Source organism: Chelonoidis abingdonii, chromosome 1 (assembly GCF_003597395.2).
Source record: "Chelonoidis abingdonii isolate Lonesome George chromosome 1, CheloAbing_2.0, whole genome shotgun sequence".
NCBI classification, from domain to species: domain Eukaryota; kingdom Metazoa; phylum Chordata; order Testudines; family Testudinidae; genus Chelonoidis; species Chelonoidis abingdonii.
In genome coordinates this window covers 155,567,871-155,590,080 of record NC_133769.1, presented here as the reverse complement: position 1 = coordinate 155,590,080, position 22,210 = coordinate 155,567,871, and the positions used below count along the sequence as shown (strand labels likewise).

Sequence of the window (22,210 nt, the reverse complement as noted above, 5' to 3'; positions counted from 1 at the left end):
GTAGAGCTCATTGTATACTGAGTGTGGTGGACAATTGTATAGACAGGCTGCACACCTATAGGAGATTAGTACTGCCAATTGAAACTCCTGTACCGAACACTGTTTGTTTTGACATCTAATAATGATGTGTCTCTACCCTCTGCACTGTATATAATGCTAAACTAATCTGACCTCACATACCTTGAACAGACAAATATTTTGACATGGGAGTGAGATGGAGGCCTGAAGGTAAAAGATGATTATTCTGGTAATTCAGGTTATGTGACCAGTAATCTAGTTCTCCCGCTTTCTTAGAGTTGCTGGGCAGGCTGGCTGAGGCAGTAGCAGATGCAGGCTCGAGCAGGAGCTAGATAGTGTGGAAACAGGCACAGGTAGTACAGGGACAGAAGCAAGGGCCAGCTGGAGCAGGCACAAGGGCTAACTGGATCAGCAGCAAAGTGAAGAGCAGACTGGAGCAGGAGCAACAGCAGTCTGTTGAAACTACTGGGAATGGGAATGCGCCGGTCAAATAGGGACATTGAGCAGACTGGACAGAGTGCTTTCCTTAGAAGCCTATAACCCCACCTTGGGATGACTTCAGTGGGTCCCTGCCTGTGGATTGGCTGAATCCTGGTAGAATGGTGTGGGGCCTATCACAAGACCTGCAGGCAATTGCCTCTGGTGACTCATCATACTCTCGCTCAGGGATGACTCAAAGTTTAGCCAGCCTCAGGCTCAGAGGTATCAAACTCTCTCCCATAATGATAAGCCTTTGGGCTGAGGCTCTATGAACCACCAATATCCATCTTCTAGCCATTTATATACACTACAAGTCATAATGAAGATGAAACTGCTCCAAATCTCAATCTTATGATTACTAACAACCCAAGTATCACTGCAGTCTACCATGTGCAGTTGTGCAGTTGAACAGTTGTGCAAATGACCAAAAATTGTGGCAAGTTGAATCACTGCAGTAGCCTAATAGGCCAGGCACAGAAAGTGGGTCATGAACTGCCCTGAGCCCTGCTCAGCTACACAGAAACTCATACAGTTGTTTTCTATAACAATGTTCAGGGAATTGTTTTCAATATTAGATGTCAGAACTTTCCTGTAACTGTGTTTAAATCCATCTCTACATCAAAAAAAAATCTTTTGTGATTTTAACTTTATGCAGAATACTCCTGTCTCCATAGTGATTCACAAAACTAACCTGTAGAATTTTGACCAAGGAAAGTTAATACCAGCCCGTTGGGGCAGGAGGTATTCAAAGTCTGGAAAACAGGGACATCTGGCACCGCTTGTGTTTGAGGTGTTGATGGTTCTATTTCTACCTAGAGAACAGAACAGATTAGTTTTATTACACATTTCAAAAAGCATTTTATAAAGTTTCATTTTGTTATATGCTCTGGTAGAGCTAGTATCTAAAGGTCTGATTCTGCTACCTACCTTGTTAATGTTGAGTTATAATTTAATCCATAATCAGTTCCACCATAGGTGCTGACTCTGCGCAGGCTCCAGGGCTCAAGCAGCCACAGGAAAAAAATATGGGGTGCTCAGCACCGACCTTCTACAGTGGTTCTGCAGCCCTGGGGCTGGCTGTGGATCAGCTATTTGGCGGTTCCCAGGGTGGCCAGTGGAGCCGTGAGCGGCTGGCAGGAAGTGCTTGGGGGAGGTAGAGAGGAGCGAGTGATGGGCGGGGTGGGCATTGGGAGAGGGGGTGTGACATTGCACTCCCTATGATTTTATGAAAATATGCTAATGGGTGTGAATTTAATGTAACTGGATTATGCAAAAAGTCTTTTGTAAGGTATCATTACAAAGCTTATAATCTACTCAGTATGGTCATCCTATTTGTATAAATGTATCATTCTTATATCTGAAACTAAGAATATAAAATATAACTTTGAAGTCCTATTGTAGGTATGCAATGTGTGGGCCATTAACGGTGGTTTAGAATCTTGATGGCTCCCATCAACTAGGACAATTGACAGTAAATGGCTCTGTTTGGAGGCCAGGCCAGGAAGAATGAAGGCTTGGGGTCTCACAGGAATGTGACCATGTTACCTGGTACCAGAATCTATCTTAAACCTGGTACTTTTCTAGTTAGAAGGAGGGGTGGGGACCCAGAGAGACAGAAGATTCCCACCTTGTGTCAAAGCTATAGAAGGGGGTGGAACAGAACAAAAGGGGCTGCAGTCATGAGAAATCCCCTAGCTACCACCTGAGTTGGAACAAGGACTGTACTGGGCAAAGGACTGGGCCCAGACTAGAAAGGAGTCAGTCTGTGAAAGAAGCTTATTGGAACATCTCTAAGGGTGAGATTTACCTGTATTCAGTTTCTTACATGTATAAGGCTTAAACTTGCATGTTTTTGTTTTATTTTGTTTGGCAACTTACTTTGTTCTGTCTATTACTTTGAACCAATTAAATGCTACTTTTTATATTTAATAAAATCACTTTTTGCTTATTAATTAACCCAGAGCAAGTAATTAATATTTGGGGGAGCAAACAGCTGTGATCTCTCTCTATCATTGTTATAGAGGGTGTAGACATGCAGACTCACCCCTGCGGCACCTCCTGCTGGTTGCTTCTGGGAATTAGCTCAGTTCCAGCTCCAGAGCACCTTCTGCAGGCCGGTGATCCACCTGTCCTCCGGCCCCCATGTCCTTCCCTGGACCCAGTGCCCTTTTATGTGGAGTGCTGCCCCAAGCAGTCACTCCTTTCTCTGAGGGTTTCCCCTTCCCAGGGGACCCCCACCCTCAACCCCCACTTTGCCTCAGTATATGGCTACTGCCCAGTCTCCATCTAGCCCCCATTCACTGGGGCAGACTGCAGTATCAGCCACTCATCATAGGCAATGGGGTTTGGACCTGCTGCCCTTGCCTACCCCTGGGCTGCCCTCTGCAACCCCCAGCATCTTTTAGCCTAATCCTAGGCCTCAGCCTGGGGCTTTCTAGGGGAGGGCTTCCCCCCCCCGCCTGTCCTCAGCCCTGCTCCCCTCAGGTACTTTGTCTCTAGCTCCCAGCAGCCAGACCTATCTCCCTCTACAGCTAGAGAGAGACTGACTGCTTCTAGCTCCCCTAGCCTTCTTATGAGGACCCATTGCTCAGTTTGGGGCGTGGCCCCAGCTGCAGCCACTTCCCCAATCAGCCCAGCCTAAAGGTTGCTTTCTCCGGCCACAGCCCCTTCCCAGGGCTGTTTTAACCCCTTCAGGGCAGGAGCAGGGGTCCACTCTGCTACAAGGGCAAACAATTAATGAGTTTACCCTGTATAAGCTTTATACGGAGTGAAACAGATTTATTTGGGGTTTGGATCCCATTGGAGGAGCTGGGTGTCTGGGTGCTAGAGAGAGGAGCACTTAAACTTTTTTCAGTTAAGTTTGCAGCTTTGAGGTGCGTGGTTCAGACCCTGGGTCTGTGTTGGAGCAGACTGGAGTATCTGGCTCAACAAGGCAGGGTTCTGAAGTCCCAAGCTGCCAGGGAAAATGGGCTCAGAGGTAGTCTCAGCACATCAGGTGGCAGTCCCAAGGGGGTGTCTGTGACCCAGCCCGTCACAGGGGGCATAGCAGGGGCAGGAAGAGGCAGTGCAAAGGCAGGGCCTTAGGGAAAGAGGTGGAGTGGGAGCAGGGCCTCGGGTAGAGTGGGAGTGGAGCCCCCACCCCCCCAGGGAAAAAAATTCAGCACCTGTGAATCCCACAGAAATTTAAGTTGGAGAAAGTTAGTTTGTTTGTTTTGCCTATATTAAATTATTTTAAATGTATTGTTATACATAGAATCATAGAAGATTGGGGTTGGAACAGACCTCAGGAGGTCATCTAGTCCAACCCCCTGCTCAAAGCAGGACCAACACCAACTACAACATCCCAGTCAGGGCTTTGTCAAGCTGGGCCATAAATTTCTAAGGATGGAGAGTCCACCACCTCTCTTGGTAACCCATTCCAGTGCTTCACCACCCTCCTAGTGAAATAGTTTTTACTAATATCCAACCTAGACCTCCCCCACTGCAACTTGAGAGTATTGCTCCTTGTTCTGTCATCTGCCACTGAGAATAGCCGAGCTCTATACTCTTCCCTCTTTAGGTAGTCGAAGGCTGCTATCAAGTCCCCATTACTCTTCTCTTCTGCAGACTAAACAAGCCCAGTTCCCTGAGCTTCTCCTTGTAAGTCATGTGCCCTAGCCCCCTGATCATTTTTGTTGCCCTCCGCTGGACTGTCTCCAATTTGTCCACATTCAGTCTGTAGTGGGGGGACCAAAATTGGACGCAGTACTCCAGATGTGGCCTCACCAGTGCTGAATAAAGGGGAATAATCACTTCCTTATCTTCTGGCAATGCTCCTACTAATGCAGCCCAATATGCTGTTGGCCTTTTTGGCAACAAGGGCACACTGCTGACTCAGATCAGCTTCTCATCCACTGTAATCCCTAGGTCTTTTCTGGCAGAACTGCTGCTTAGCCAGTCGGCCCCCAGCCTGTAGCAGTGCATGGGATTCTTCCATCCTAAGTGCAGGACTCTGCACCTGTCCTTGTTGAACCTCATCCGACTGAATTTGGCCCAATCCTCAATTTGTCTAGATCACTCTGGACCCTATCCCCCATCATCCAGATCATTAATAAAGATGCTGACAAAAACCGGCCCAGGACTGACCTCTGGGGCACTCGGCTTGATACTGGCTGCCCCATTAGACATCGAGCCATTGATCGCTCCCCATTGAGACCGACAATACTGACTGAGGAAAAGTTATGGATAACTCTTTTCTTTTTGTTGGCTTATACCACCAGTTTACACAGGTGTCAGAGGTTGTTGGATTTCAGAGCCACATAGAAACTGTGAGTAAAACAATAACATGAAGCAGAACATGGTGAAATGGATGGTAGAGTACCATCAACAATTCTAGCTGCAGCACTCCATATAGTAGCAGCAACACAACAGCTGAAGGGATTGGTGGAGTGCTACAGTAAAAAGACCAACAAATGATCATGGTGTGTGATCATGAAGGGGACAGGACAGATAGCTCTGTAGTCAAGAGATGTGCTCCTTCTGTCAGAAGATGACCTGAGGCCATTATGACACCCTTTCACCCTCTTATTCACCACTGTCATGTAATTAGGACATGTTTTGCACAAATGCCTTGTGAACTGTCATTCTAAAAGTTTGATCTGCTAGACGTTAATATGCATTGGATTGTATGTGCTATCATCAATATGTGAAGTTATGAAGTTTGGCTATGTATGTGTTACTGAAACATGTTGTTGATGTTGAAAACACCCACAAGCAGCCTTTCAGGTACAATAGTAAAAAGGCCAAACTATGTTAATGGCTCATTGAAGAAATGCATGCAAGCACAAGGATTACTTCAGGAACTGTGTACAACAGAAACCTCTCAGAGACAGCACTACACAATGGGAACTGTTTGACCCAGATCACTGCAAAAGAGCTTTCCAGCAAGTGGGAAGAAGATATAAAAGGGGGAAATGACATCATGATCGTCCTGAGGTATGACACACCTGGAAACACCTGAGGAACAAAGACTGAACTGGGGGAAGTGATGGTCCCAGGCTAAAGAGATTTCTAGCCTGTGTATGAAAAAAAGGTTATGCCTTAAGTATATGCCAGCCTGTTTATCATTCGGGGTGGTAATTTGCTACTTTATATCCTACCTATCTAATAGGTTAACCTCAGTTTGCATTTCATTTATTTACTAGGTAATCTGCTTTGATCTGTTTGTTATCACTTAAAATCTATTTTTCTGTAGTCAATAAATTTATTTTATGTTTTAATCCAAACCAGTGTGTGTTTGACTAAGGTATCTGGGGAAAATCTCAGCTTGGTTACCACAAGTGTGCATGGTCCTCTCACATTGAGGGAGAGTCCCCACCCCACTCTGGGCAGCATTTGTCCTCCCCACTTCTGTGTTCCTTAAGCCGTGTTTCCTGGGTAGGACTCAGGGTAGGCCTATAGGTGATTCTCCACCAAACAAAAGGGAAATAGTATCATAAACACAAAAACAAAGGGTGATACTTTCCCTTGCCTCCCCACTGGGGCTGGGTGTTGCCCTGTAGTTGGCCCTGGGGTCTCAGTCCTTCCCCTAGCAGGCACTCAGGCTTGTCTACTTCCCCTATGGAGAGGAGTGCAGTCTCCCTTCCTGGAGGAGCTTACTTCCCTGCTGTCCCTGCTGCTGGTAGCAGCTTGTCTCTTTCTCTTTCCCTTTCTCTCACTGGAGGAGAGGTTTTAAAAGATCTCAGGCAGCCTTTAACTGGATCCAGGTGTTTCCAGTTGACCTGAGGTAATCCCTTCTCAGCTTATAGGGAAGAGGGCCTTTAACATTCTAGGGCTAACATATTTGCCTTCCCACACCCTCTTGCAGCCCTAGGGCCTCACTTTGTCACATAAGGAGAATGTATACTAGACTGACAGATGCCCACTCTGTCAACCAACTTATGGTTACAGGTAGACATTTGAAAAAAAATTGAACATTTCCCCCCATTTTTAAACCAATTATAGAGCTGATAGAAGATTTTTGAATTTTGAAATTCTGAGAAAATTTAGAATAATCTTTACTATACTTTTTCCTTTGTTTTTAACCAACTCTAATGATATTGACAATAAACGGCCAAGCCTTTGAGATCATAGCAGATATTACAAAAAGTTATCTTTCCCTGTGGTCTCAGATCGTGACTAGGCTCAGCTAACATTTCTGATCAAGTTAATTGATTTCAATTTGTTTTAAACACTGACATTTGAAAAAAATAACCTTGCTGACTGCATCTGTCTTTTCTGCTGAATCATTCTACCAATTTAGACCTATTTGTAACTTATGATTACAGTAGGGGGTAAATTTAGCACTTATTGGGGAATATTCTCTCACCTTTTTCTCTTCTTGCTTTGGAGACTCTTCCGGTGGTGGAGTGATTAACTTGACATGGCTCCCTTTGGCAGACTGCAGAGATTTTGCTGATTTTTGTTTCAGTGACTTGTTGCTTTTTCCTGAAGAAGTGGAAGCAGCAACAGGAGTGGGAGCAACAGTTGGAATATGTACAGAGGGGATATTCAGAATTGTTGCTAAGTTGGGGTCTGTATCATCTGCGGGGGGGAGAGGAGAGAGAAAAAGCAACGTTTTTGTGCAATAGACTGAAGCCACATACATGAGTGTATCAGGCTTTGTTTGACAAAACTTCAGTACCAAGTTTTACCTTTTAAAAGACAAAACCCCCAGAGACCTCAGTCCAGGGGCTGGGTGCATGACAACAAATGCAAACACCTTCTATGGCCTACTCTAGCCATAGAGAGGGTTAAGACTAGTGTGTTCCATAGCTTCTGAGATGTCTCTAGGTCGGAGTCTATCATGTATGGGAAAGACAATCTTTCCACTTTCCTTCACCCAAGAAATATTCATATAGCTGGACATGTTCTGAATCTAGTATCCGGGAAAATATAGACGTTGTTACACTTCATCATGGACTGACCATTAACTCCAGTAGTCTGGAGTTGTAATGCTTTTATTCTGCCATGGCAAAGGATCTGTTCTGATGGTTTGTCCTTTTTACTTAAAAACATCTGATAGATTTAATAGAATCACAGAAATGTATGACTGGAAGGGACCTCAAGAGTTCATCTAGTCCGTCCACCTGTTCTGAGGTAGGATTAACATAACTAGACCTTCCCTGACAAGTGTTCGGCTAACCTGGTCTTAAAAACCTCCAGTGATGGGGATTCCACAACCTCCCTAGGTAACCTGTTCCAGTGCTTCACTATCTTTATAGTTAGAAAGTTTTTCCTAATATCAATCCTAAATTATCTTTGTTCTGGATTAAACCCATTACTTCTTGTCCTACCTTCAATAAATATGAAGAACAACTGATCACACTTCTCTTTATAACACCCTTTTATATATTTGAAGACTGTTATCAAGTCCCCTTCAGCTTTCTTCTCTATAGACTAAACATGCTCAAGTCTTTCAACATTTCCTCATAGATCCGGTTTTCTAAACCTCTTATCATTTTTGTTGCTCTCCTCTTCTCTTCAATTACCCACATCTTTCTTAAAATGCGGTGCTCAAAACTGGTTTCGGTGCTCCAGGAGAGACCTCACAAGCATCAACTTGAGTGGAACAATTACCTCCCATGTCCTATATATGACACTTCTTTGTCCTCTTAATACATCCTGGAATGACATTTGCCTTTTTTGCAACAGCATAATATGAAAAAATTTGAATATCTATTCCTGTTGTAAACCCTACAGCCACACATACAGAGCATGTATTTGGGGAGTTTTTCTCACTCAGACAATTCAAGTAATCTTCATGCTAGTCTTTTTATGGACAACTTACCTCAGATAAAGCAACACTTGAACCCCAATGTCTTGACTAACCCTTTTTTATAGAAAGGTCTGATTTACATCGTAGTACAACAACACAAGAACCAGTCTTCAGAAAATGGCCAGGGTTAGGGTTTTTTTTTGTTTTTGTTTTTAAACTGCTCTAGCTGCATAATAGTAGCTAGCAGAAACACAACCCTCACAAATGTGTCTTTAGGTGGCTTCACAACAATCATTTTTGATTTGGCTGAGTTATAATGGTTCCAAAACCTATTTTGCACATACACCACTTTTGGCTATGTGATAAACTAAGGCTACATCTACACTACAGGATAAATTCGAATGAGCTTAAACCGATTTTATAAAACAGATATTATAAAGTCGATTGTGCGTGTCTACACTAGGCACATTAATTCGGTGGTGTGCGTCCATGGTCCGAGGCTAGCGTCGATTTCTGGAGCGGTGTACTGTGGGTAGCTACTGTAAAATAATGAGGCCAATAACGTCGATTTGCGTCCACACTAACACTAATCCGATATAGTAATATCGATTTTAGCGTAACTCCTCTCGTTTGTAGAAGTACAGAAATGATTTAAAGAGCTCTTTAAATCGATATAAAGAGCAGTGTGTAGTGTGGACGGGTGCAGTGTTAATCGATTTAACGCTGTTAAATCGGTTTAACAGCGTAGTGTAGACCAGGCCTAACAATCCGCTAATGTCTAACTCGCACTGCACATATATGGGAATCGAAATGGAGTGGAATTTCTATTTAACAATTTTAATATTGTTGTGCAACTTAACTCTGCTCCTTGCGCATATGCATTATAATACAATATTTAATTACATCACCACACACTATTTTGTGCAGGACCACTGACTTATTAATTGTGCACGTTGGACAGTGCAGAGCAGTGTGTAGTTAATAAAACTAGGGCAAAGGGGATCCTGGTCCTTTTCAGGGCAGATGGTAATAGTGTGTAGTAAATAAAGCAGGGATTCACAGGACTTCTTACTCATTCAGTTCATGCTTGAAAGGTGTGAAGTGCATGAGACATGGGGCTACATATATGATGAGCAAATACTGAACAGCTGCCTCATTTAATGAACAGGGTTCAATCTGCGTATGGGCAAGGCAAAAATAGTATGTGATCAAAGATTTGGTATATTTTAAGGAAAAAATGGACCATTAGGATTTTCTAGGCTACGTCTACACTACAGGATATTCCGAATTACATTAAACCGGTTTTATAAAAACAGATATATAAACTCAGTTTCACGTGGCCACACTAGGCACAGTAATTCGGTGCTGTGCTCCATGGTCTGAGGCTAGCCTCGATTTCTGGAGCATTGCATTGTGGGTAGCTATTCCATAGCTATCCCATTAGTTCCCGCAGTCTCCCCGCCCTTGATAATCTGGTTGAATCATTGTTCGTGGATGGTTCTGGGTAAAGTCGTCAGTCCACTTCCTTCCTCCAGGAAACAACAGCAGACAATCCTTTTGCGCCCTTTTTCCCTGGATTGCCCTGGCAGACGCCATAGCACGGCAACCAGATGAGCCGTTCAGCTTTTTATTTTACAGTCACCATATGTGTACTGGAGCCGCGGACAGAGGCGATACTCCCAGTGCTACACAGCATCATTTGCTTTGCATGATAGCAGAGATGGTTACCAGTCTTTCTGTACCGTCACTGCTGGAGTAAACTGGCAATGAGATGACGGTTATCTCTCCCCCTTTGTACTGTCTACTGCTATCATGAGTGCCCCTGGCTGAGATCGGCCGGGGTGCAAAAGCAAAACTGGGAATGACTCCCCGAGTCAATCCCTCCCTTACGGTTTCTAAAAATAGAATCAGTCCTGCCTAGAATATGGGGCAAGTGTACTAGAGGACCACTGTATCAGAGAGCACAGCTGCTCCGTGTCAGTATTCCAGGGGTGCCCCTGCAACAACCATGCTTCCCTCCTCTCCAACCGTCCTGGGCTACCGTGGCAATTGTCATTTGTGTCATGAAGTATAAAGAATGCAGGAGTTTTTAGTACATAAAAGAGGGGTAGCAGCCTCCCGGTGCTATGATAGTCCAGGCAGACATTAAGCGGTGTGGGGGAGAGGAGCCCAGCATCCACTGCTATGATAGTCCAGGCAGTACAGAATCTTTTCTTACACATGAAAGGGAGAGAGCTGATTGAAGCTCAGCCCCCAGTTGTTATGATGAAGACGGTTACCAGCCGTTCTGTAACATCTACTGGGAGTGACCAGGACCATTCCTGTTCTGTTTTTGCCAGGCACCCCCGGGCTGGCCTCATCTCAGGCCAACATGTTAGATATTGAACAATTGTCAAGCATTGGCACTCAGGTTCATAAGGACCGTTACCAGTCCTACTGCACCGTCTGCCACCGGAGAGGGGAGAGGAGAAATACTGCGCTTCACTGCTGCAGCATAGCGTCTACCAGCAGCATTCAGTAGACAGGTGACATTGAAGAAGTCAAGAGAATGATTCTTTCCCTTTTCTTTCACGTAGTGGGGGGAAGAGTAAACTGAGGAGCTATTCCTAACCACGCGGACAATGTGTTTGAACCTACAGGCACTGGAGCTCAGTCAAGAATGCCAATAGTTTTCAGAGAATGGCGTGGACTGTGGGATAGCTGAGTCTCTAGTACCCACTCCTCCATTAGATTCGAGTCTCTGGCTTGCGTTACGTCTGTCACGCAGTACTGTGTAGCTGGAGATTTTTTCAAACGCTTGGCTTTCGTCTCTCCATAAAGGAGCTCTGATAGAACAGATTTGTCTCCTCATACAGCGATCAGATCCAGTATTCCCATACGGTCCCATGGTGGAGCCTTTTTGGATTGGGACTGCATCGCCACACCGTGCTGATCAGAGCTCCAATGGGCAAACAGGAAATATAATTCAAAGTTCGCGGGCTTTTTCCGGTTTACTTGCCACTGCGTCCGCGAGTTGCAGATTAAAAAAAGCAGTCAGTGGTGCACTGTGGGATACCTCCCGGAGGCCAATAATGTCGATCGTCCACACTAACAGTATTCCAAAGTAATACTATCGTTTTAGTGTTACTCCTCTCGTTTTGTAGAGGTACAGAAATCGATTAAAGAGCCCTTTATCGTTTAAAGAGCACTGTAGTGTGGATGGGTACACGCGTTAAATCGATTACACTGTTAAAGTCGATTTAACGGCGTAGTGTGGACCAGGCCCTACTAACCCTGCAAAACACAGGCCTAATAATTTCTGCATCAAGTCCATTACGTCTGGTTGAGCATGAGAGTGATCTTTAGAAATTTAAGATTCAGACTGTCTTGATGCTCCTTTTTACTTACTGCTGAAACAACCAAGGAACCCAGGAAAGGATGTGTGTAGAAATGTTCAATTCAACAGAAGGAATGTGGTATCTCCATGGTCCTCTGGCTGTTGGCAACAAGATGAGCGTTTGCCACAAATCTTGGCCTGGTCTCACTACCTGTTAAACCGATTTTTTACAGCTGTTAAATCGATTTAACCACTGCACCCGTCCACCATACACTGCTCTTTATATCGATATAAGGGCTCTTTAAATCGATTTCTGTACTCCTACAAAACGAGAGGAGTAATGCTAAAATCGATACTAACATCGGATTAGGGTTAGTGTGGACGCAAATCGACATTATTGGCCTCATTATTTTACAGTAGCTACCGCAACATGCACCGCTCCAGAAATCGACACTAGCCTTGGACCATGGACGCACACCACTGAATTAATGTGCCTAGTGTGGACGCGCACAATCGACTTTATAATATCTGTTTTATAAAATCGGTTTAAGCTCATTCGAATTAATCCTGTAGTGTAGACATAGCCTCTGTGTAAGCAGGGTCTGAATGAGCTCTCCCCTGACAGTAGCTGGGGAGGGGAAAATACTTCAGGTACAGACTGTATTTACATGAGCACACCTACTCTGAATAGGTATCCAGCAGACAGAGCTGTGTTGCCCAAAGTGATCAACTTTGGCTGGTGTTGGGTTACAAATCAGTTTAGTACTGAATGCAGGGGTACTGAAATGTTATCTTTATTTTATGAGTAAAGAGCAGCAAAACTGTGCTTAGCTGTCCTGATTGAGGAGGTCATCCTCAACTGAAATGAATTCACTATGCTGGGGGCTTGGATGCAGACCACAGTGAAAGTAAGAGAGGGTGGGGGTCTGGTTTCACTCATATAGTTGTTATTGGGGCATTTAGCGCACTGGGTGAGGTATAACACATGTTGTGATAGGCATGTGTAGGACCCATTGATCTTGAAAGGTGTGTTGTGGGGGATATTGCTCATTGTAGCAGTGGAGATATGTCTGCAGGTCTGTTGTTCTGGCAGGGTCTAGTGCCACTTTGAGTTGGTGTGTCCTGGTTTATGGGGAACTTGCTTCTGATGATGAGGTGTTGGGAGTGGGGGGTTGTTTGAAGGGCAGAAAAGGGGCTTGGGAAGAATCCTCACTTCCAGACAATTCACAGTTCTGAGTCATGTGTTAAAGAACAGCCCCTTCAATTTTACCTTTGTCTTTTCTGCATTCATAACCACACACTATGTAAGGACCCAATCTGCTGCTATTGAGGTCAATGGTAAAACTCTTACTAACTTCAGCGGGAACATCATTAGGCAAGAAAATGTAGTTCTCAACCTTTGGAGCAACCATACCAGTGTACTAGGCTAAAGCATCAAATGTGTTTTCCAGTGCCCTGCCTCCTATTACAATATTCTGCTGTGCATACTCTATCCTGATGCGGATAGAGCTTGGGATGCTCTTGTGCTTGTTAGACTGGGATATTCTTCAGCCCAAGTTCCACTAATGAAAGGAAGGCAGACAACAGAGGCTTACTGAGACTCAGCAGGGAGGCTTACCATTGAGGTAGAGTGAGGAACTTAGAGTATTTGTCGCAGAAGCCTGAACACCAGAAATGGCATGCAGACCTATGGTTGGGAATGGCTGCTGTAACACAATCAAAATTACCATCAAAAAAGAATATTTATTTGTTTAATAAGATGCTTCTCTGTTTTTTAAAGATGTAATGTGAGTTTTCACAGTCCACTACAGTATGGATACTATTTTAGCACAAGATAAGAAGTACATTTTTAGCAATTCACAGGAAAAATGTCTTGGAAGAACTGAAACTGAATGTACAGTCAGACAAATGGCTTACCAAAACCCACATGGAGAAACATCTGATTAAATGTTTTCATAGTTTAAGGGATGAAAAATGCTGAAATTATTTTCCGATCAGAGGAGGGTTTCACTTTCAGATGTATGACATTTTCAGTGACTTCTTAAATGTAGCAGAACCAAAAAGATTTTCTTATTAGCTCTTGGTGTTTTCTTTATGAGTTATGAAGCAATTGCTTCCAATTGGTGAATATATTTATTGAAAGTCTGACAGAAATTCCTTATTATGTGTACACATGGCCTGACACAAAATGAGAATTTCCATAATCACCTATGTAAATTAACAAAAATATTATTTCTTCAAAAACCAAGATTCCTTAGCAAATCACATTTTCTTTGGCTCAAACTAATTTTCTGGTTTTGCTAAGCTAGTTAATAAAAATACTTGGGACTTTCTTACTACACTGGCCTGTTTTCACATAAGTAAAAAAAGTGCAGAGATCTCCTTTCATTTTGAAATTTGAATCATAAAATATATTTGACAATGTCACCTCAGCTCAAATCCTGCTGAAAATGACCCACTGTGTTAAAAAAGTTAGGGCTGGATGCAACAGATTATTGAGCTAAGAGGTGTATGAAAGAAATAAGGACTCCCACTGTGGGCTCTCAAATATCCTCTTCTGTCTGTTGCTTTACCTGCTGCTTTTCCTGTAGCTCCATAGTAGCTCAAGGATAGCTGGATTCCATTTTCCAAAGTGGCTGAAAAAGATCCAAACTTGCTCACAGCTTTCTTTTGATTTATTAATTTTCCTAAAAAAAGAAGAAGAAGAAAAATGTGGATTTAAAGAGGAAAAAAACACACATATATGAATTGCTGAACTGTAATCTATTGGCTACTATGTGCACCACTACCTACTAGTGGTTGGACTGTGTAAAACACCTCTAATAATGACAACAAGTCTCTTTGTGTTACTGGAGCCAAACATTCTCAGTTCCTTCCCCTATTCTGCATATGCAGCTTAGCTGACAGCCATATCATTTTTATATGTGCAGGCATGGATTTGCTACCTCACAAATGGTGTAACATGCAAAGCACCTCAGGGATCAACCTCACAAAACTTTTCCAAATCCTTCATTAACCTACATCCTATCATACAGGATCCTTTTGCAAACAGTTTAGGGCCAGATTCTACCCTTATATATATCAGGATAAGTAAGGAGCAGCTCCACTGACTTCAATGAGTCTTTTGCCAGAATAAATAAAAAGTAAGGACTTGCTGTCCTTAGTTGCACTACTGGATCAGGCCACTGATTCATCTATTCCATTATCTAAGCATAGCTTATACTTGATGGTTTAAAGAAAGACAAAACAAAACAAGTTCAAAATACTTCTAGTGAGATGCAAAATACTGAATATTAATGATAAAAATTCTTCCCTGATCCCGAAGCAACTAGCTGAAGCCCTGAATGTGATCATACACCACGATGTATAATTATTATTTGTTATAAAATTATCCAACACATTTTTAAATGAAGCTGAAATATATAACATAAAACCTCTTATTAAGATGAATTATGTGATCTCTTCAATAGTATTTTTAAAAATGTGTTTTAAATGTAAGTACCATTGCTTAATTGAATCATCCCCATGCACTCATAGAATGGGATAGTTTAAAAAGACAAGAATACTCAGGTTTTTCTGGTAATTATTTTGCTTAATAATCTTCTATTATTTAGATTTTTAAAAAGCCCCTATCCTAGCTTATAGGTGCACGTTGTCTAGTTTTATTACAAAAATTATAGACAGCTACAGTAACTGATTAAAAAATTCCTCATCCATGCGAGCATTTGTCCCACTTCCAATCATCCTCTCCTTAAAATCCTGGAAAAACAGATAAGCAATCACTGAAGATCAACAGACCCAAGTTCTATCAAACCAAAAGAGGAGATAAACAGAATCAAGAACTCCACCTTCCCAGCAACCTCCTCTGGCTCAACCCCATTAACCTGCTAGCTCAAACATATCAGCTGATCTTAATTGCTGTGTTCACATGGGAGAGAGGTAACTGATGGTTACCAAACAATTTAGGGCCTTTTATGTCAAAAACCATCATCTTGTATTACAACCAGAAAAGAAAAGGAAAAGGAAACCAGAGATCATTTTAGGAGGAACTGGCAGCTCCACCTATAAAGTTGCCCAATGCTTTCCATTATAAGGCCTTGTTTTTAGTTGCTTATAACTCTGTCAAACTTTAACTGTTTGGAATGTCTGACTAAGGCTGAATTTCTTTGGAAAATTTCAGCCAAAACAGTTCAGCTGGTTGGAGAGTGAGGCTAGGGAAAAATGCAGCTTTTTTTGCCCATGTTAAAAAATTCTGGTGACCTTTTCGTTGAGAAGCTCTTATGTTCCCATGCTATGGAGCAAGGACTTGAAAACTGGGGCAGATGTTGACTATACTGTACCACATATAGATACATTTTTTCTTTGTAAATCTGTAGTTTATCCCACATTAGAAACTGCACTTTTGTTTGCCTTGTGAGTCAGATCTACATCCTTCTATATGTGGAAAACATCTCTTGTTCTATTGTAAATTCTAAATACTGTGAAATGTTTATATATAATTAAAGAATATATAGAATATGTCCTCCAAATTTAGAAGATTATATTGATTTTGTTTGCTTTCATTGTAAATAATTGTTGCACTCTAGAAATAACAGAAATTATCTAGCACAAGGAAGAATAAATGTTAAAAGATATAAACCAGGGTATAACTTTGGGATATTAAGAGATATTGCTTAAAAGGGAGATTCCAGTTGCTAGTAGGAGATAATAATGATATTCAATCCTTGAACTGAACCAAATTTAAAAAGCTGCTCATAAGAAAAGGATTAAAGAAATTTGTTATACACAAATGCCATCTACTGGATACCAATGGAAGCAGCAAAGAAACGGAAAGAGCTAAAACTAAGCACTCACTAGGCATGGGTCCAATAGGAGTATGTGGTTGGCTCCCTCCTACGAACCCTGAAACTAGGGTATATAAACTGAAAACACCATGCGATGAAGAGAACTGACTGAACCCAACACAGGAAAGTGCAGAATCCTAAGTGCAACTGGCCAAAGCCCGTCCCAGATTCATGGAAAGGACTCTTCCCCATCCCAGGCTTAAGAGGGTAACAAGAAGTGGTGAGATTTCATTTCAGTGATTGTATTTCCCTTTCTATTCTTTGACATAAAGAATCATACTTATCTTGCTGAATCTACACTCTAGTGAGACCTCAGGTAACCATATTTTAGATTCTAACTCCTTTATAAGTCCAAACAAAATGGCCTAAGAGAGATTGAAAACAATTACTTTAAGCAATAGCTTTTAATATTCTAAACCTGTCCCTTTTGGACCAATCCATTCAAATTTACTAATCCCACTCTTCAAAGTGTCTTAAAGATAAGTACATCCTTGAAAGTAAGATAAATGTTAGTACTAAAAAACTGAGAATTGATTATCATAAGTAAATGTAATAAGAAATCTTGGTAATTTGCCTTGTTCTTGGACATAACTGCTGAACCTCAACTTTAGTCTGTAATAATCATTTGTGAGAATGTATTGTGTGTGTAGTACACACAACTGGTTTAGTCTACATTTGTGTGGTGAACTGTTTGTTCTGGATGAATTAATACACTGTTGGTTGGTAAAGAATAACTAAGTCTCTTGATCTGAGAAATACTGTTCAAGTTAAAATTTGACCTTCCAAGAACCCAGCATTCAACTAGTAAGCCAACACTCCCTGGACTCAGTGAAAAAGGATTATCCCATTTGATTCCATTATATATTGGTAACCCTAGTTTGTTAGAGTTCAGCTTTAAAATCTAACTGGCACCATGCATGGCAAATTCACAAATTGTCTTGCCTTTCAATCTTACAACTCCCAGCTACACCTGAAGTCAAAGGGAGCTGTGCTTTGAAAATATAAAGTGCTATATAATGCTAAGTGCTCTGAAAAATCAGGTCCTAGATGTCTCTAATTGAGTACCCCAAATTAATGGGTACTTCTGAGCTTGATCTCTCTGTGCCACAGTTCCTCATCTGTAAAATGAGGATAATACCCCCCCCCCATCTAACAGGAGCACTGTGAACATAAATTCATTAATGTTTGTGAAATACTGATACTATAACAATAAGTGTAATAGCAAATGCCATTAGGAAATTAGTAATTCTGTTTTCAGAGCAAGGTTTGAACAGTAAATAAGGCCTGGGGCCACACACTGGAAAATAAATAGAAAACAAAATACTGCACAGCTGCTCATTAATTAACACTGTTCATCTTTGTGCATTGAATGAGGCTGCAGCAACCTTAATTCTAGCATCTCCTAATTTTTCAGTGTTTAATAATGTTCTCAGTAATGTTCTTTTAATGTATTTTTGTATGTATAATAAATATACAAAGTGAATGTTTACATATTGATATTGTCATTAACCAAATGCATGAACTGAAAGGTTAAAAGAATACTTATTCAAAATACCTTAAATGATCTTTTCAATGCTTTCTAGTGGTTAGAGTTTTTATGGGTTATGTTCATGTTATGGTGTGCCTATAATTATAATAATCATTGGATCAATCCAATCTACAAAGTAATAGTATTGTGTGGGACAGTTTCTTGGTTACTTAGATGTGAGTTAAAATTTATGTAACTCACACACACAGGCATCGTCAACACTTGTGGCAGCATATAGGGTACATGAAGCCATACAGCACAGTGAAAAGCAGGCTGCATCCACACTGAAGTGTGTAGCTACATACAGCAGTGAAAGGCTCCAGCAGGGGGGAGCAGTTGTCTATTAGTCATGCACGTGGCCACTAGGTGGAGGCACTGACTGCAAAAAATCCCAGGGCTCTTTGGTCCTAAATTGGGTCACTGAGCTCCCAACAAGAGTGGAATAAGGGGATCTCCACTGGGGATTACAAGTGCCCGAGGAAGGGGCTACAATTAGATACTATTGCAGAGTTGTAGGCTTCTGTATGGTTTCATTTGCACAACTATGTGAGCAACACAGATCAAAGGAGAAATAGAAAACTTCTCATGCCCCATTGATCATGAGACTTCCCCTGGTATGTCCTCCTCTAACCCGTTCCCCTTCCCCCTGATGTCTTCCCCTCTGCCTGATGCACTTATTTTCCCCTCAACCCGCTCCCAGCGTCCCTACCCTTTAGCTCCTCTCTATCTGTTGACACTACCCCTGTTCCTCTTCCCACTCTCTGGGTGCCTTCTTTCCCCTCCACCCTGCAACAGAAACTATAGTATGGGTTATAATTAGGGCTGTCCATTAATCTCAGTTAACTCATGCAATTAACTCAAAAAATTAATTGCGATTAAAAAAATTAATCATGATTAACTGGAGTTTCAATTGCATTGTTAAACAACAGAATAGCAATTGAAATTTATTAAATATTTTTGGATGTTCTTCTACATTTTCAAATATATTGATTTGAATTACAACACAGAATACCAAGTGTACACTGCTCTCTTTATATTATTATTTTTTATTACAAATATTTGCACTGTGAAAATGATAAACAAAAGAAATAGTATTTTTCAATTCACCTCATACAAGTACTGTAGAGCAATGGTTCTCAAAATTGGTCTGTCACTTGTTCAGAGAAAGCCCCGGGTGGGCCGGGCCAGTTTATTTACCTGCTGCATCTGCAGGTTCGGCCGATCGCGGCTCCCACTCGCCGTGGTTCACCGCTCCAGGCCAATGGGGGCTGCGGGAAGGGTGGCCAGCACATCCCTCGGCCCGCATTGCTTCCTGCAGCCCCCATTGACCTGACCAGCGGTATCCACGATCGGTCGAACCTGCAGATGTGGCAGGTAAACAAACCGGCCCGGCCCACAAAGGGCTTTCCCTGAACAAGTGGTGGACTGGCTTTGTGAGCACTGATGTAGAGCAATCTCTTTATCATGAAAGTGCAACTTACAAATGTAGATTTTTTGTGTTACATAACTGCACTAAAAAACAAAACAATGTAAAACTTCAGAGCCTACAAGTCTACTCAGTCCTATTTCTTGTTCAGCCAATCGCTAAGATAAACAAGTTTGTTTACATTTACATGAGGTAATGCTGGCCTCATCTTATTTACAACGTCACCAGAAAGTGAGAATAGGCATTTGTATGGCACTTTTGTAGCCGGCATTGCAAGGTATTTACATGCCAGATATGCTAAAATTCATATGCCCCTTCATGCTTCAGCCACCATTCCAGAGGACATGCTTCCATGCTGATGACACTCATTAAAAAAACGTGTTAATTAAATTTGTGACTGAACGACTTGGGGGAGAACTGTATGTCCCCTGCTCTGTTTTACCTGCATTCTGCCATTTATTTCATGTTATAGCAGTCTCAGAGATGACCCAGCACATGTTGGTCAGTTTAAGAACACTTTCACAGCAGATTTGACAAAATGCAAAGAAGATACCAAAGTGAGATTTATAAAAAATAGCTAGAGCACTTGACCCAAGGTTTAAGAATCAGAAGTGCCTTCCAAAATCTGAGAGGGATGTGGTGTGGAGCATGCTTTCAGAAGTCTTAAAAGAGCAACACTTCAATGTGGAAACTACAGAACCCAAACCACAAAAAAAAGAAAATCAACCTTCTTCTGGCATCTGACTCAGATGATGAAAATGAACATGTGTCGGTCCGCACTGCTTTGTATTGTTATTGAGCAGAACCCATCATCAGGATGGACACATCCTCTGGAAGGGTGGTTGAAGCATGAAGGGACATATGAATCTTTAGCGCATCTGGCATGTAAATATCTTGCAACGCCGGCTACAACAGAGCCATGAGAACACCTGTTTTCACTTTCAGTGACCTTGTGACCAAGAAGCAGGCAGCATTATCTCTTGCAAATGTAAACAAATTTGTTTGTCTGAAAGATTGGCTGAATATGAAATAGGACTGAGTGGACTTGTAGGCTCCAAAGTTTAACATTGTTTTATTTTTGAATGCAGTTTTTTTTGTACATAATTCTACATTTGTAAGTTCAACTTTCATGATAAAGAGATTGCACTACAGTAATTAGTATTAGGTGAACTGAATAATACTATTTCTTTTGATTTTTACAGTGCAAATACTTGTAATAAAAATAAACAGAAAGTGAGCACTGTAAACTTTGTATTCTGTGTTGAAATTGAAATCAATATATTTGAAAATGTAGAAAACATCCAAAAATATTGAAATAAATTGTATTCTATTATTAATAGTTTGATTAATTGCACGATTAATAGTGATTACTTTTTCAATTGTGCAATTAATCATAATTATTTTTGTTAATTGCTTGACAGCCCTAGATACAATTATTTCCAACATGTCCCCTGCCTCTGTGCACAAAAAAGTAGGTGGTGATCAAGCCAGCAAATTGGCCCTGTGATTAGTCATGCCCAGATCCTCAAGTGTGTCAGAGCTCTGATCTGAAAACCTGAGGGGGTGAGGGAAGATTGCTGCATGCTACCTTTGTGTTCCTCTGAATCCCAGAGCTGCCAGGATCACTTCAGCCTGTAAGAAAACTTAGGGCTGCTCTACTTTAGGCCAGTTTTTAATGGTCACCTAAAGGTTGTTACACCAGTGAGGATCACTGAAGAGCACTTCTACAGCTTCTTTGGGCTCCAAATGGGATGTAGTGTAGCACACATTATCCCAATGACGTTCAAGCAAAGTACTAGTCAGAATAATAATAGCTACAACATAGCACATTCACTCTACTTATTCTGCTGCACTTGATGAATGGAAATGATAGCAAGTGAATTATTCAGCATCTTACAGAAACTGAAGCTAGATGTTCACTCAGGCTTTGATTTCCTTCCAGTCTTCACAAATAATGTCCAGTAAAGTGAGGTCATCCTCCCATTCTTCAGTAGAGTACATGTATCTGTTTTCAGCTAAACTAACTTTATTTACCTGGTATTATACATAAGAACTGAAATAATTCTCTCATTACTTGCTACTTGTCATGCCTTGCATCTAATTACTGGAATATTTTAGATAATTACTCTTTATAGCAGTGATGATGACCCACTGACCTGTCTCACTCTGCTGCCCTTCCAAGGAGTTGCTCATTTCTTGTCCTTCACTTTCTATCAAGTTTTTCTTGGGGTCTATGATATGAATGAAGAAATTGTGGTGATCCTTTACCACCTTCATTTTTACCAAAGTTGTCCCTGAAAACAACGAAATACAACCATTTGTAAATGGCTTGCTTTTGTGCCTGCAGTTACAGGTTGGTGATGCCAACAAGTCAAACACAGAAATTAGTTAAGATGTGCCAATTTGCTTAATAGGAGTAATAGGACAAAATTAAGAATAGGAAAATTTAGACTGAATATCAGAAAAATCTTCCTGACAGTCAGTTCTATTAGGCCTGGTCTACACCATGCGTTTAAACCGAATTTAGCAGCGTTAAATCGATTTAATCCTGCACCCGTCCACACAATGAGGCCCTTTATATCGATATAAAGGGCTCTTTAAACCGATTTCTGTACTCCTCCCTGACGAGAGGGGTAGCATTGAAATTGGTATTGCCATGTCGGATTAGGGTTAGTGTGGCCACAAATCGACAGTATTGGCCTCCGGGAGCTATCCCACAGTGCACCACTGTGACCGCTCTGGAAAGCAATCCGAACTCAGATGCAGTGGCCAGGTAGACAGGAAAAGCCCCGCGAACTTTTGAATTTCATTTCCTGTTTGCCCAGCATGGAGCTCAGTGGGAAGAAGATATAAAAGGGGGAAA

At 41.7% G+C, this 22,210-nt stretch overlaps 1 protein-coding gene across 4 annotated transcripts in view; it reads right to left on the bottom strand.

Annotated features, from left to right (window-relative positions):
- The window catches only part of SPAG17 (sperm associated antigen 17), a 301,346-nt gene that overhangs the window by 75,345 nt on the left and 203,791 nt on the right, over positions 1–22,210 (bottom strand). For all 4 annotated transcript variants that reach the window (XR_004372764.2, XM_032773620.2, XM_075071732.1 and 1 more), the window contains exons 22-25: positions 21,504–21,641; positions 14,123–14,236; positions 6,845–7,059; positions 1,190–1,310 (exon numbers count right to left, since the gene is read on the bottom strand). Coding sequence is in view for 3 of the 4 variants with exons in the window: in XM_032773620.2 (XP_032629511.1) it covers positions 1,190–1,310; positions 6,845–7,059; positions 14,123–14,236; positions 21,504–21,641 (588 nt within the window). In the remaining variant the exon portion in view is untranslated. The remainder of the gene's footprint in view (positions 1–1,189; positions 1,311–6,844; positions 7,060–14,122; positions 14,237–21,503; positions 21,642–22,210) is intronic.